The 16,573-nt window shown below is 46.4% G+C and overlaps 1 protein-coding gene across 1 annotated transcript; it reads left to right on the top strand.

Moving 5' to 3' along the window:
- The first annotated feature begins 308 nt into the window (after positions 1-308).
- On the top strand, positions 309-16,573 carry VCPIP1 (valosin containing protein interacting protein 1). The gene is made up of 3 exons (XM_021272326.4): positions 309-3,157; positions 8,330-8,416; positions 11,394-16,573. The coding sequence occupies exons 1-3, from the start codon at positions 472-474 to the stop codon at positions 12,260-12,262; spliced, it is 3,642 nt and encodes a 1,213-aa protein (XP_021128001.2). The 5' UTR covers positions 309-471; the 3' UTR covers positions 12,263-16,573.

Below are 16,573 nucleotides of genomic sequence, written 5' to 3' on the forward strand. Positions count from 1 at the left end.
CAGGGCGAGCTGCCCACGGCTGTGCAGCCGCCGCGCTGAGCTGAGGCTGTGCCCGCCATCCCACCCAGCCCCACGGGGAGGAGAGGAAGGGGGGGCGGACTACAACTCCCACAACCCCACGGGGCAGCGCGGCCAGCCTTCCTCACCCCTCCCTCGCCCTCCCCGCGCCGCACTGCACCACGGCCCTTGTAGTCCGGGCGCGCCGCCCTCCCCTTTCCCCTCTGCGGCGCCGGGACTCCCTTTCCCGACGGCCCCGGGCAGCGCGGCGCCTGCGCGGCCGGCGTGGAAGGGGCCGAGCGGCCGTTGCGTTGCGGCCAAACGGGCGGCGGGGCCGGCGGCTTCCGCGGCGGATGGGGGCCGGCGGGCGGCGGCGGCGGCGGCGGCTGGCGGAGGAGGAGGAGGAGGAGGAAGAGGAGGAGGGGGAGGAGGCGGCGGGGAGCCCGTGAGGAGCAGCCGGGGGTCCCGCAGGCGATGTCCCAGCCGCAGCAGCAGCCGCCGCCGCCGTCCCCTCAGCAGCCGGCGCAGCAGCAGCAGGCGGCGGGCGGCGGCAAGAAGCGGGAGCGGCGCATCTTCTCGGGCACCTGCCCCGAGCCCAAATGCCAGGCGCGGCTGTTCTTCCCGGCCGCCGGGCCGCAGGGCGGCGGCAGCATCGAGTGCACCGAGTGCGGGCGGCGCCACGAGCAGCGGCAGCTGCTGGCGGTGGAGGAGGTGCCGGACCCCGACGTGGTGCTGCACAACCTGCTGCGCAGCGCCCTGCTGGGAGCCGGCCCGGCCCGGCGCAGCGCCGAGCTGGTGAAGGTGATGGGGCTGTCCAACTACCACTGCAAGCTGCTGGCCCCCATCCTGGCCCGCTACGGCATGGACAAGCAGACGGGCAAGGCCAAGCTGCTGAGGGAGATGAACCAAGGGGAGGTGTTTGACTGCTCCCTGCTGGGCGACCGCGCCTTCCTCATCGAGCCCGAGCACGTGGAGACCGTGGGCTACGGCAAGGACCGCTCGGGCAGCCTGGTGTACCTGCACGACACCCTGGAGGACATCAAGAAGGCCAACAACAGCCAGGAGTGCCTCATCCCCGTCCACGTGGACGGCGACGGCCACTGCCTGGTCCACGCGGTGTCGCGGGCGCTGGTGGGGCGGGAGCTGTTCTGGCACGCGCTGCGGGAGAACCTGAAGAAGCACTTTGAGGAGAACCTGAGCCACTACAAGGCGCTCTTCCACGACTTCATCGACGCGGCCGAGTGGGAGGACATCATCAACGAGTGCGACCCCTTGTTCGTGCCGCCGGAAGGCGTGCCGATGGGCCTGAGGAACATCCACATCTTCGGGCTGGCCAACGTGCTTCACCGGCCCATCATCCTGTTAGACTCCCTGAGCGGGATGCGCAGCTCCGGGGATTACTCGGCGACCTTCCTCCCCGGCCTGGTACCCCTGGAGAAGTGCATGGGGAAGGATGGCATGCTGAACAAGCCGATCTGCATCGCCTGGAGTAGTTCGGGGCGGAACCATTACATCCCTCTGGTTGGAATAAAAGGTGCTGCTTTGCCGAAACTGCCTAGGAAGCTCCTTCCTAAAGCCTGGGGAGTTCCTCAGGACCTCATCAAAAAGTACATCAAGTTGGAGGAGGATGGCGGTTGCATTATCGGCGGAGACAGAAGCCTGCAAGATAAGTACTTGATGAGGCTGGTTGCTGCCATGGAGGAGGTTTTCATGAGCAAACACGGTATTCATCCCAGTCTCGTGGCCGACGTGCATCAGTATTTCTACAGGAGGACTGGCGTCATAGGAGTCCAGCCTGAAGAAGTCACTGCAGCTGCCAAAAAAGCGGTGACGGACAACCGCCTCCACAGGTGCCTCATCTGCGGGGCCCTGTCAGAGCACCACGTGCCTCCAGAGTGGCTGGCACCGGGCGGGAAGTTGTACAACCTGGCGAAAAGCACCCACGGGCAGCTCCGGCCTGACAAAAACTACAGCTTTCCCCTCAACAGCTTGGTGTGCTCTTACAACCCAGCGAAGGACGTGCTGGTGCCCGACTACAGCCTGAGCAGCCTGACGGCGTGCAACTGGTGCCACGGCAACTTGGTGCGCCGCGTCAGGGAGGACGGCTCTGTCTCCTACCTGGACGGGGACAGAACGAACACCAGGTCCACGGGCGGCAAGTGTGGCTGCGGGTTCAAGCACTACTGGGAAGGCAAAGAATATGACAACCTGCCCGAAGCCTTCCCAATCACTCTGGAGTGGGGTGGAAGAGTGGTGAGGGAGACGGTCTATTGGTTCCAGTACGAAAGCGACACCTCTCTGAACAGCAACGTGTACGACGTCGCCATGAAGCTCGTGACCAAGCACTTCCCCGGGGAGTTTGGTAGCGAGATTCTTGTTCAGAAAGTGGTCAACACGATATTGCATCAAACTGCCAAGAAGAACCCCGACGACTATACCCCTGTAAATATCGATGGTGCCCACGCCCAAAGAGCTGATGAGGTGCAGCAAGGACAAGAGGCAGAGGCACAGCTTCCCACCAAAATCATTCTGACCGGACAGAAGACAAAAACTTTGCACAAGGAGGAGCTAAACATGAGCAAAACCGAAAGAACTATTCAGCAGAACATTGCAGACCAGGCTTCCGTGATGCAGAAACGGAAAAGCGAAAAATTGAAACAAGAGCATAAAGGGCAACCGAGGACTGCTTCCCCGGGGGCTGGTCGTGAGGGGCCGTCCTCCGCGCCCGCTACGCCAACGAAAGCCCCGTACTCACCCACGTCAACAAAGGAGAAGAAAATCCGAATAACGACCAACGATGGCAGGCAGTCGATGCTGACCCTGAAGTGCACCACCACCTTCCTGGAGCTGCAGGAGAGCATAGCTAGAGAATTCAATATCCCTCCCTACTTGCAGTGCATTCGCTATGGCTTTCCTCCTAAAGAGCTGCTGCCTCCCAAAGAAGGCATGGAGAACGAGCCCGTGCCGCTGCAGCATGGTGACAGAATTGCCATAGAGATCCTGAAAGGCAAGGAGGAGAGCAGCCAGCCCGCTGCAGCGCACTCGGCCCATGCCGTGAAGCATGAAGACGTCGCTGTGACTAGTAAAATCTCATCGAAGGAGCTGCAAGAGCAGGTCGACAAGGAGATGTACTCGCTGTGTCTTCTAGCAACGCTGATGGGTAAGGCCGGCTTCAGGTTGTATTTTCAAATTGTGGCTTTTAAGTAGGAGATAAAATTCTACAAAATACAATTACGTAAATCTATTTTTATTTTTTTTTGCTGTAACCATGGAGTACAGGTTAGTGTCATTATTCCTCTGTTAGAGGAACAGTCAGCGTGCTGTCAGGGATTTTCAATGCTGTGAATTTTAAAACGTGTGTGTGAGGTGCTTGTTCTTTCTGCACTATGAAATCCTCTCTTAAAAACTGCCGTTTAGGAGTCGATGCCTTTGCCTCTGTCTCTCTCCCTGCGTTCTCTGTTTGTTTTTCCAGCACCTCATTAAGCAGACATTTGATGGGCGTGCTGTGCAAGCTGCACACTCTCGCTTCCTACACCTCCCCCGGGTCACAGGAAATGAATTCAGAGTAGCCGTGAGAAGGGGATGTTGGCCGCTCCTTGGAAGTTTGAGGACCAAATCCCCACCCCTGTATTAGGATAAAGTCCTGGCGTTTCTCCCCATGGAGAGCTGTGCTGGTGTAAGCAGATCAGCGCAGCATCGTCTCCTTGGCTCATCTGCTCGTTTCACGTGAAGGTCTGGGTGGTTTTCTGTTTTATTTTCAAACAGGAACCACGAAAAGCATCATTTCAGAATGCAGGCAGAGGAAAAACTGGAAGAACTGAATGTGTATTTGAAGCCCGGCTGTAGCATAGGGTAGCAAAGCTATGCTTATAAATCATCACTCGTGTAAATGCCTGGTAATAATTCAAAACTAATGAACTTTTCTCAGTTGCCTGTGGCTTTCATTTTCATATGTGGACTCAGGAGATTTGGGCCTTGATTTGCGTGCCAGTCTCTTCACATAATTGCATTTATGAATCTGCTGACTGACAAAAGGCAGATCTTTTTGTCTGTTTTTTCCTTTTGTTTTTTTTTTTTTTTTTCTTCCCAACATGTGTGTCTGCCCTACATTGAAGGCACTTCTCTTCGTTAGGTTTCACCATTCGTGCTGTGCCTGACGGGAAGCAGACCAGCAATTACCCTTTAGCTGTACGAACAGGTCGAATAGTCATGTTTGCAGGTTGTTTTATTTTTATTTTTTTGTTTTTGTGGAAGTCTCCTCTTCTGCTGGAGGGATTTGGTGTGGCCGAGGCATGTGATGTTGCAGGAACAAACCCATTGCATAAGCCTGGGGCGACGTGTCAGAGGTTCACGGTGCAGAACTTTGATTTTCCCCGAGCCTGGCTGTTTACTCCGCTGTCTCTGGACCGGCTACCTGCCACCTTGCCGCCCTGGCGTTCGGGTTGAGGTTCCAAAGTGCAGGGAAGGAAAGGCTGGGGCAGAAAGCTTGCCTAACTCCAGGGTGAAACTAAGAGAGCCTTGAAAAAATAGGCTTGAAAATGTGGTCGTGGGCTTACAGAAACCTCAGAGGTGCTGTCAAAGGATCCAAGTGACTTCAGCACTAAGGTGCCTCCCTTTCTGCGTCCACTCCTGTATAAACTGTGAGCCTGATGTTCAAAGATCAATTTTTTCCTTTGCCTCTCCCCGCTGTGAGATTCCTCCCGTGAGGCACAGGTCGGAATAGCCTTTACCTCACCCTTTCCCCTGTATCCATTTTGCATTACTAATGGGACTAAAAGCGGCAGCAAATGATAAACCACCCAGCTATAGCAACTTGGGCAGCGACTGAATAAGAAGCTATTTTTGTGTAGTTGCTTTTTGCATCAGGGCTTCATTTTCCTTCCACAATACTCGTGAAAAAAAAAATCTAGGCGGCTTGCTACTTCCAATTGTTATTTTTCAGTGGGAAAACAAACCCGAAAACATTTCCGAAGCCTTTCTTAATAGGGTGCAGGTGCCAGCTCCTCGGGCTGGTATGTTCAGCCTTTCTGGGAAGGGAAACCTCAGTGTTTCTCAGCTGTGCTTCGCTGTTATTAGGGTGCTGCAAAATTTTGAGTCAGCTCGGCCTTCATGCTCTTGTTGTAACTTATTTTTCTTAAAAACATTCATCCAACATGGTCAGATCAGGACATGAAGAGGAGAGGTGCGACTGAAGTAGGTTCTCTGGACCAAACTTTTTTTCTTTCCCCCATGCCTGTAGTTGAAGTTGTCTTCACTGATCTAGAGCTATTAATTCTGGATGCTTAGAAGAGTTTTATGACAGGGTCTCCTCTTGGGTGGATTGATGCTTCTTTCCCATTTTAGTTACTTAGATTTTTCGTTTCTGGGCTTGGCTAGTTAACTCATTAAAATTTTAGACCATGTTATTTAATTTTTACATGTATAATTTAAAAATAACCCTTGGGTAATTAGATACTGTGATTTTATTTTTTTTCTGAACTACTTTACAAAAAGCATGCCTAAGATGTGCAGCTTTTACCCCTATTTTTATTTAGCTCTAACTATATGATCCTATAAGGAAGTGACTAAAGGGATTTTAATTTCACATCAGCATAGTTAATGTGTTATGTTTTTAAACTGATTTAATTACACCCAGGCAAAACCACTCCGGATACGTGCAAGCCGAGTATGAATCTGTTTTGGCTGATCTGTTTTGCGCTGATGAACTTGCCAGCTCACGTGAAATCTGAATGGCCAGGTTTCAATTAGACCTATTAATCGACACCAGGATTTGCTGGGATTTAACCAGCATTTTAAAGCCAGCCGCAGCTCCCCGTAGCCTGTGTTTATCAGCAGAGCTTTTGGGTTGTTTAGCAGTGCTGCACGCCTCCTCTGCTGCACGCAGGGACCATCTCAGGCTGCCACTGGCACAGGTTGGTCTGTACCAGCTCTTCCAGGCGTGCTCGTGGGCAGGGTACGCGGTGTTTGCTGCCCTGCCTTCCTGCTGTGGGGCTGCAGCCTGCCCTGGGGGAGCTGTGTGGTGGAAATAGTGGGGAGAACATCAGCCCTGTGGTGAGTACAGCAGCCTGAGGGAGCTTTTCATCCAGCTAGATGATTGCCCAGATCAGCTCATGACCTGTAACATCTTACTGCCACTGTAGGCAGAACCAGAACGAGCAGACCCAACTGGGAACACAAACCTGCAGAGCTCAAAGGTAGTTTAGCTGAATAATGCATGGTGGTTACTCCAGCCTGGGGAGCTCCAGACAATTGTTTTGGTTCTTTATGCTCTTCCAGTCTGAGACCTCTTTCTCAAAACAGCGTAAGGGTTTATTTTGGTTTCTTTCTTTCAGTGGCTTTCAGTGTTTTTGTTTGGTGAGCCCTGCCCACCACACTTTTCTGCCTGTAGTCCTTGCTCCTGTCGCACAAAAAGCTGCCTGAACAGAGATGCTTCGCTGGTGCAAGGCTTGACAAAGTGTGCCTGAGGCTGTAAAACTGGACTTTCACCCAAAGCCTGGTGGTGGCCTCGTGGCAGGGATGGGAACCCTTCGAATAATGCTAAATGCAGCACCAGGGGGGGTCCGTAAATAGGGTCGGCCACTGTGTGGCTGCTGTCTGTGGCTTCCCCACGCTTCAGCAGACTGAAGGCTGTTTTGTTACCAGCGTGGAGGTTATTTTGATTCCTGCAGGTGGTATTTAAACCAGCAGGGAGAGCTGGGGTTGCTGCTGCCTGGGGGAAATGAGGAGCTCCAGCAGCGACAGTGTGGAGCATTGCCCAGAGATGTACGCTGCAAAATGTAAATGGGAACAGGGGCACGGGGGGGCAGCGAGCCCCTTCTGAGGTGGTGAAATTAGCAGGGTAAAGCCAAAAGGCGAGACATCCTTCTGTGGTGGATCGTGGCAAATGAGAACGAGCAGTAGGTGCCTTGTCTGCTGGATTTCCTTGCTGGGAGTGGATGCCTGTTGACCAGCCCCGTCTGTGCTCCGTCAAAGCCGTGAGCTTGATGTGCAAATGAACGGAACAAAGCAGCATGCCTGTGGCTTCAGGAGCGTGTTTACTGGGAACCAGGTTATGTGGGGCTCCTTTCTTTAGGTGTCTAAAGAGAGGACACGAGGATGTGCTGCTCCTTGTGACGGAGAACGGAGACTTGAGGAACACCTGGAGCGGGGAGGTGGCCGACAGCATCCTTCTGGGGGGGAAGCTGCTAAAAATGACTCAATGCTTTTATTTTGCTCCTAAGGGCGAGCCAAGAAATATTGGTGGGCAGTACTTTGCTGCCTCACGCTTTCCAGCTCTCTCTGTCCCAAGCAGTTGTGCATCCAGTTAACTTGAGCTGATGATTCACGGCCTCCAGTTTTAACAGAACAGTGGGAGAAATGGCTGTTGAGGCTGTGATGATTAAAGAAGGCTGCAGTTTCTATCTCAGTCCTTTCCCTGAAGGTTTGATGTGACGTGGGGGGAAAACATTCATTTTTTTAAGGAAAATGTCAATGCCCAGTAATTGTTTCTGCATTGTTAGCAGTTCCTGTTTGCACGACAATGTCATTTACACTACATGCCACTGCTGGGGAGCAGGTGAGTGGTTAGCAGGATGAGGAGCAGCACACCTGAGGGTTTAGCAGGTGCTCTGTTGCTGATACTGTTGCTGTAACTCCCTTTCTCTGTTCTTTACCTTCCTTAACATAGTCCTGATGTGGTGGTGGTGCTGCTGTTCTTGTTTTGTCTGTTGACCCCTCAGCAGCATTTGAGGTTGTCACATTTCAATGCCCTTTCTGGCATCGTTGAAAAATGCCAGTTCCAGGGGGCTGCTGGGCCTTGGTGTCAGCATTTCACTGCTGAGCCTTGAGAAGAGGAAGGAGGAAGAAGGTAGGGACGTGACTTCTGCCGAGCTGCCTGTGTGGGGGCTCGTGCTGCAGCGTGAAGCCGCTGTGACACTGAGACCCCATCCAGGGAAAGGTGTAGGGATATAGAATTGAGGCTTTAATGCACAAGGTGACATGCCTGAATTTTGGAAGAGCATCAGTCATCTCCTTGTGTAAGTGTGCGATAGGAGGGGAGGGGAGATTTGGGTGTATGGCCTGGCAAAGAACCGGGAGCTGCAGCTTGGATCACATCAAATTTGGGAACCTTTGTACTGGAGCACGTAGGATATTTAATGCAGACTGTGGGATGCTTTCCTGGAAGTTGCCCGGTGTCCTCAGTTCCTGTTCTACAAATAAGCAATCAGAATTCAAATTCTGAATTGCATTCTCACATTAAAAGTGAGGATTTATTCCAAGGAGCTTTTCAGCTGTTGTCTGTGATGTTAAAACAGGAGTGCTTAATTCTCACGATTGTGTTTGATTTTTATAGGAGAAGATGTTTGGTCTTATGCAAAGGGGCTTCCTCAGTTGTTTCAGCAGGGTGGAGTGTTCTACAGCATAATGAAGAAAACCACAGGTATCTTTTGGTTTTGTTGTTCTTTCTTCCTCTGTCTTCAAACCTTCAAAAGTATAAATTGGTCTTGAGTCACTTGTAAGCATAAACAGACTTTATTTTATTAGCATGGTACACCTTCAATTTTCATAACATTGTAGAGCTTCTCATACTCCCTCAGAGGCTCTTGTAACACTGGGGAATCAGATTAAGATTTGTTCATTCAGCTTAAATATTTTCTTCAAAGATCTTCTCTGTAGCCATACATCTCCATATAAACTTCCTGACTAGAACAAACAACTTCAATAAGCCAGCTGTGGTTCGGTTTTGGTTTGTTTTTCCTACTGGAAAGATCAAACGAGGAGAAAATTATAGGACCTATTTCCATTATACTTTGAAACACTCGCTGAACAAGGAGTTCATCTTTGTACTGTGTCTTAGTAGGTGTTTTATACAGGATTATTGCTTGTGTTAAATTTAAATGGTTGGTTAAATTTGTTTTTGATATTCCTAAGATTGTTGTTCAAAAGCAAAGTTATGCATCCCGTTTTTATGTTGATAAATATCTCATTTTGGACTATGTGTGGAATAAGCAAGCAATTCAAGTATATTTCGTTTTTAGATGGCTTTTAAAATACTGCTTACAAAGAATAATGTCTGATTCTTTATAAAACATGCTATTGAGTTATTTTCTCTCACTTGGAGTCTATTTTCTTGTTGAAGTCTTTGTATTCACAGCTTAGCTCCTGTGGTTTCATCTATAATAATACTTCCTCTGCCACTTTCTTGCTTTTTGATTTCTTAAGCAGTTTTATCTACTTAACTTTGATTATTTTTTAATTTTAGTATTAACTGTTTTAATTCATCCTTTCTTTCATATTTGCAATAGCTTAAATGTGTGGCATCCTTAGTGCATGTTACCTCTCACTGAATTATTAGTCTGAGGAATAGATTAGGCATGCAAGTGAACAGGAGATCTGCTTCATTTTCGTTGTTGTCCTTTTACTGTGCTTGTACAGTGAAGACTAGTGTGTTGTTTGTGGCGAGTGAATTAGCTTAAACGATGCCCAATAGAGAGGATGTTCTGGGCTGATAAATGACTAGCTGGAGCTGAGAGCCTAAAATGGATGTAAGAGATTTTAACCCAGCTGGTCATTAGCTCAGAGAATGCCTGGTTTAAAGTATTTTGCCAACTGACAGTGTAAGAGCTAAGGCTGGGGGAGATGCCATTCTGATTTGATTCTGATTGCACTTCTGTATGTGTAGGTATTTTACCTCCTAGCTTGGTAGGTGGAATTACAGTTTTCACCATTAGCATACTTGTATGATTTTAGCATTTTATGAGCTACTAAACTTCCACATCAATTATTGTGCAACAGTGTTTTCTTTTTTCACATAAAGAAGCTCCTTACATATTTGTAGTATTTTAATTATGCAGCTATTATACTGAACACTTGAAACAAAGCTTTCCATCAGCTGTAGTCACTGTTAATCAATAGAAATTTGATTTAGCAGATTGTCTGAGATCTCATTTAGATTTCAAGATCACATTTTCAAATTAGGTTTGATCTATGATAGAAACTCTTGTAGGACTCTCTTCTGAGGTTGAGTTGGTAGATTATGTAGTTAAATTTTGTTCTTCAGGCTAAGTGAGACAGGTGCTTGGGGTTAAATTTTGTTCTGTAGCGTGTTTTGGCTGGTTGGTTATCAGTTCCCATGGACATGTAAAGAAAGAAGCTGTGTGTCTGAAGTTGTTGAAATGAAGAATATCTCATCTGTAGATTCCCTGCAGCTGTAGGAGAGTGAATCGGAAGCCTTGGAGGCTGAATGAGTTTGGTCACTTGATTCATCAGTGTAAAAACTGTTTAGTAACATCTCAAATAATTTGATTTGGCCTTTTTGTTGATGCCTATAATATTTGTTTTGACTGCATTGTATTTGATAACAAAGAAGAAGGATTTAGGTGTCACCTCGCTTCCCTTCTCTGTAATTTTGGGTATCTTTCTTGAGGAATTGTAAGAGAATATGAGGAAAATCCCATAAATTTACCCATTCACTGCGCTTTTTTTTTTTTTTTTTTTTAAGTATCTCATGTCTGCTTTTTTGTTGTTATTGTAGCTCTCATTTCATAGCTGATAGAACTAAAATGAAGAGCGTTGTGGCAGCCAAGTTTACTTCTGCAGACAGCTTTTAACTCATAGAAAACCCTTATCACTAAAATGATGCTTTACTGCTTGTACCACAGTCTTTATGGGACAGAGATGAGTTCTTTTGTAATTTATGACCGAAAAAATAGAAAGCTGATTGTTTCCTTTTTTGACACAGAGTGGCTTCAGAACTTAAATTTGCCTGGTGAGCTCTGACAGTAGATCTGTCCAGTCACAAGTAGATTAATGAAACAAACAGCTAATCAAAAATATTATGTCTCGTGTTAAGTTTGTAAAGGTTAATACTTATGATGCCTAGGGCTACTGAACATAGTAACCTTGAAACATTTTTATCTGCTTTCTCTCTGAGAAGACAAGAAATAGGAAATATGAACATCCTCAGGTTTAAGTGCAGTTGTGCGTGCTGAAACCCTGCTGTTTTAACCAGTACGAAAGAGGTCTTTACCTTCTCCAGATGCACAGTGATTTGAAACATGCTGTCTACTCTTTACATGTTTTCTCTCTGTTTTTTGGCTGAGGGGAAGGTTAGGGTGGTGGTGGGGTTTGGCTTTCTTTGTGTTACTGCAGGCATGTGCTGCTGCTTCAACTTCTGTTGTGTTAGAACTGCTAGCCCTACCAACAGGGTTGTTTTATCTAGTGGTGCTGCAGTCCTGGCAGTTCAATAAAATCACCATAGAAGGCAGCAATGTCTTAGGGGTATACTGTGGATATATGAGCCTAAATTGTTTTTCTCCCATAGAAAAAAGTTTAAATGTGTTCGTTTTTACATTTTTGCTGCAATAATTTTAAATCTGCTTGCATTTTGAATAACTTTTTTTTTCCTATCTTTATAGGTTTGGCTGATGGCAAGCACTGTACTTTTCCGCATCTGCCTGGTAAAAACTTTGTGTACAATGCAGCAGAAGATCGATTAGAGCTGTGTGTGGATGCTGCTGGGCACTTCCCCATCGGTCCTGATGTTGAAGACTTAGTGAAAGAGGCCTTAAGTCAAGTGCGCGCCGAAGCTACTTCGAGGAGCAGGGAGGCAAGCCCTTCGCATGGAATGCTGAAGCTGGGTAGTGGTGGAGTAGTGAAAAAGAAATCTGAACAACTGCATAACATAACTGCATTTCAAGGCAAGGGCCATTCCCTAGGAACTGCATCCAGTAGTCAACAACACGATCAAAGAGCCAGGGAAACACCACTCTTAAGAAAGCCTAGCACAGAAACGGACTTCAGTCCTGCTAAAATTGAGCCTTCCGCATTCACAGCTGCTTCTGGTAACAGTGAGCTTATCCGAATAGCTCCTGGGGTGGTGACGATGAGAGACAGCAGGCAGCTTGACCCCACTTTGATTGAGGCACAGAGAAAAAAGTTGCAGGAGATGGTCTCTTCCATTCAGGCTTCAATGGATAGACACTTGCGGGATCAGAATACAGAGCAGTCAGCATCAGTTGATGTCTCTCAAAGAAAAGTAGAGGCAGTGAGTTCAACTGCTAAAACTGGGAGCTTTCAGGCTGGCTTGCCCGAGTCGTTTCCTGCACCAGGTGGTACTGAACGCTTGAATGCTGAATCAACTGATGGTAACATGGTGAATTCTGTGGGAGCAACTTTCCCTGCGAGGTCTAAAGCACAAAAGGGAAGTTCTGTTGAGGAGCTTGAGGAGATGGATAGTCAAGATGCAGGAATTACTAATGTTACTGAGCCAATGGATCACTCTTGATAGGTTAAAATCTAATAAGGGTAGAAGAAATTACTGTTCAAATGTAATGTTTATTGGCTGGGCCACACAAAGTGATTAGTTATTAAATCTTGTATGTATGTCAAAGATTATATCATCTTATTCAGTGCATGATAAGCAAGTGTGTGATTGGCAATAGCTTTTAATATTACCATACTGCTACCCAGGCTGGCTCTGTTACCTGTAAATTAGTTATTAGGAAATGCACTGAGATGAATATCTGCTGTAATGTGGGTTACTGAAAGTTCTTTGTAATTTTTAATTCTGTATAAGTCTTAAAATTTAAGCCCATGCAAGGTTCTTACCACGCTAGTTTAAGGTTACTGGAAAGGCTAAACCAGGCAAAACTAGAAACTTGACAAGGTTAATCCTGTCCCAGGTACTTAGTTCCACTCAAAAATGCACCGTAAACACGAGCTACGCATAAACTTCAAAAAAAAAAAAAACAGCAACTGAAACTAAACTTGTGCTAAATTTTACAACATGGCATCCACAGTACTTTAATTACACTGGCACTTCCTCAGATTTAAATTTGTTTCATTCATACAGCTGTATACGCTTGTCAGAAATCTTGAAATAAGTGACTGTAGTAAACTCTCTAATTTCTGCGTATTGTCAGTTTGAGCAAGTTAGAAAAAAGTGTACGATGAAGATAAAGTGAATGTGGTGTGGTTACGCGTGGCTGTCTGAGCCAACACAACCATTTTGGTGCTCTGTTAATAAGTGATAGCGTGTTTGTATTTCCTCCCAAATATTGAGCTGGTTCAGATGTTGTGCAACTTTAAATACAACTACAGAAGAGAAGAAGTTGGCAGTTGTAAGGAATAGCAAATGTTCATTAGCAAATCCATTTCTCTTAAAAAGCTTTGATTTCTAGTATTGGTCAGTAATGGGGAAAAAAAAAAAAAAAAAGGCTGTCCTCAGAGCAAATTAGCATTTTATTGGAAGGAAACAACTCTCTAACCTAAATTCTCCGTAAATATTCAGTAATAATTGAGCTCTTGGAAGCTGCCTGTTTCCTGCGTGCTGTTTCATTGTCCGTAAAGTCTGCAAAGACTGCCCACCTCTCTGAGCTTCACTTCAGTTTGCAATGCAGGGAGACCTGCAGCAGTGCTAATGCAGCTGGTATCCACTTACGTAGCGTGTTCATCAGAGCTGCAGTGCTGGTTTTTAAGAAGGAGCCGTTGTGCTTGCTCCCCGAGGACGGAATGTTTGTCTGATCTTGCACTTTGCTTCCTATCTTCATAGTCAGAGTTAAGTGCACTGTTGTTGCTTCCTCTCATGGCAAAATAACACTGAGTGGATGAAAGATGTTAATACAGCTTCAAAGGAATTAAGAGCATTTAAATGTGTGTGCACACGTGGGTTTTTACCAGTTCACAGATGTTGTTTGTATTGTATATGTTTGTATTCAGGAAAGTCTCCACTTTTTACATTTCTAATCACTTAAACAGTTCTAAGCGTTAGTACGAGAAAATGTCCCGTAGGGGAGGATTTATTTTTGTATGTAAAAACTACCTGAAGCAAATCACTTAAAGAATAAGCCCTCATTTTGTCAAAGTTGATTTAAACTCCTCTGCTGGTTAACTTCTTATGCGGAGGGAATAAACCTTTAACCATTTAGTCCACTACTTATAGGTAAAATATAAGAATCACCTTTTCACAAATAAAAACATTAAGATCTCCAGTTGCAAACCTGTGAGTTAGGACTTGGCAGCTTGGAGCGCATGAAGTAATTTGGCACACCAGGACTGACCTTGCTGATGCATTGATTAACTGGCAGGGCTTATTCAGTGAGAAACAGGATGCACATGCAGCAGCTGGAAGCCTGCCCCGACTTCTGAAAACATTTAGTCTCCCATGAATCAGTCTGGCTGTCTGAAGGCCACTTCTATATATAAAATGTTGAGGGTTGTGCTTTGTCACAGCGTGAGGTTGAGGGACGTAGAGCAGGGGCGTGTTCCTGGGAAGGAGGAGCTCAGGTGGGGAGAGGCTCAGGGGGAGGCATCACCCGAATCTTGCATTCTAGATAAAATAGCTACCACCTAGACGTTTTTAACATTTTCTTTAGAAAAGTCTTCTTTGGCTGGAAAAAAAAATGTGTATATGAGAGAATTTTAATTTTGAAATAAATTGAAGTATTTATTGCGCATCATCCTTACTCCAAGGAAAGACGCCTGCTTTGATGCCTTTGTGGTGAGAGTGCGGAAGTTTGTGTGCCTTTGACTGTGTAAAGAGGAAGGCTTGGTTTGATTTTGACACGCTTCCTATTTCAGCAGCAATTTGACATTTTCCTCTCTTAACTAAATAGAAGTAGGCACGGATGACAGCTCGCTTTCACTCACCCTTAGCGTCTTCTCTGGGATCCACTCACGCCATGCAGATCAGAACTCTCCAGTTCCCAAAACCAAATGGTCTCAAACAGGGTCAAAATCACAAGATCTGACGTGAGCTCTGGTCTGACGCAGGATGGTGCATAGTTCTGGTGCAGTGTTCTTCTTTCACGGGGCTTTCTCACGCATTTAAATACCAGCGTTTCTGAGAAAGATGGCTTTTGGTACCCTCAAGGAAGGCAAAGCTGCGCCTACCTGCTGGCACGGCGTGTAACTGTGCAGGAGAAGTGAAATAAAGAACACCGACGTGGAAGCTTGAGCAGATGTTTCGTTTGATTGCTACCAGGGGCTGCAGTTGTGAGCTGAGGTCAGTCAGTGCGCCTGGCGTGAGCACCCGGTTGCCCCCTCAGGCAGGAAGGTGGCAGTGGGGTGCAAGGGCAGGGAAGGCTCGTTGTGGGTGTGAACCCCGTGAACAGGACATCTCAGATGGTGCAGAAAGTGCTCCTTTCTTACAAACAAGGGAAAACAACCAGCCTGACTTCTTGCCACTGAATTGCCTCTGCAGTTAGGCCGGGCTGCTGAGTTGCTTTCTTGTCTAGGGGCCAGCCACCTTTTAACACAGTCTCATGACAAAGACAACTCAAATTACTTGAAAATCATAAACTTGACTATGGCTTTGGAGGTGTAACCAAGTGAGAGGTGACTACTGAAGAACACAGGTCTGGTACAAAAAGAAAAAAAGAGCTAGACTCTCAACGAGCAGAGGGGAAGCCTCAGGAGCACAGATCCGTTTTGCAGGCAAATGCAAGGTTTTTACTACAAAGATGTTTGGCTGGTTAGTAAGGTTGACTTCTTGATACTGCTGTTGGTGTGGGAATTGGCTGAATTTCAGTGAGGGGAAAAGACATTTTTCAAATGACGTAATATAAATGCATTTGGGACGTGTTCACTGTTACAGACACAAGACAGCAATGTGTAATGTTGGCTTTCTGAATCCCATGTAGTTTGCTGGTCTGCTCAGTACAAAACAAGAACAAGGTGTCGTCTGTGACACAGGACTAGCAGCTTCACGGGGGCACGGTGCTGTGAGGCTGTGTGCTAACAACCCTGCACCCCAGGCACGCTTCCCCAACCAGAACGCTCGACTGAAAATCTTTGGAGGAGTGGGATCTGTTGTTGCTCTAACCAGGTTAGCAGGGTTGCTTGCTTCTTTCTCAGTTTCTCGTGAAAACGTCAGGTAATAACATTCCTCGTGTGCTTACAGCCGGGAGAGCTACGTTCGAGCTGAGATGTGATGAGTGAGAAGTGAATGATTTAAGAAGCCACTGTTACCTCTACGTTTGTTTGGCTCCCATTTTTCAAATAGCAGCATTTACACGCTTTTGTAAAATAATAACATGAAGCTGATCCTTCTGTTTAAAAAACAAACAAGAAGACAGTAAGTGGTTTCTTTGTTTTGCTTGTGAATATCAGTTTAGCTGCTTAAAGTTGCTTAAGATCTTTCGAATGCGGGATTCCCTCTGAGCCCTTACGCCTGCGGTTGAGCAATAAAAGGTTGAGCTGAGTGGTATGTCCAGGATTATTTTACGTTTAATGAGGATTATTGCCAAGAAATGAGAGTGCACTTTTAGGAGGGAATGCTATTTAAAAAAAAAATGTATAAATAAGAATTAATAGTGTATATATTTAGCAAACAAATCTTTTTAAACAGTAAGTGCTTTACATGTTGACTTAAAAAGAAACTAGCATAGAAATTATACCATCTTCGCAGCACTGGCTGTTATCCAGCACACTTTGGTTTGTTTTATTTGTGATTGCTGTACTAATTATATTTGATTTTTTTATCTGTAATGTAACAATAGTGTATTATAACAGTATATAGTGTACTATACTACACTTCACTGTACAGTATTTGAAATTTTCTTTGATTGCTATATTAAAACTATAAGTTAAAACATTT

Source organism: Anas platyrhynchos, chromosome 2 (assembly GCF_047663525.1).
Source record: "Anas platyrhynchos isolate ZD024472 breed Pekin duck chromosome 2, IASCAAS_PekinDuck_T2T, whole genome shotgun sequence".
NCBI classification, from domain to species: Eukaryota; Metazoa; Chordata; class Aves; order Anseriformes; family Anatidae; genus Anas; species Anas platyrhynchos.

What these genes read in the sequence shown, in the direction of transcription:
- VCPIP1 (XM_021272326.4), top strand. Translation starts at nt 472, where the DNA reads ATGTCCCAGCCGCAGCAGCAGCCGCCGCCGCCGTCCCCTCAGCAGCCG. An exon ending in TCTTCTAGCAACGCTGATGG is followed by an intron (nt 3,158 to 8,329) that starts GTAAGGCCGGCT and finishes TGATTTTTATAG; the next exon opens with GAGAAGATGTTTGGTCTTAT. An exon ending in CATAATGAAGAAAACCACAG is followed by an intron (nt 8,417 to 11,393) that starts GTATCTTTTGGT and finishes CTATCTTTATAG; the next exon opens with GTTTGGCTGATGGCAAGCAC.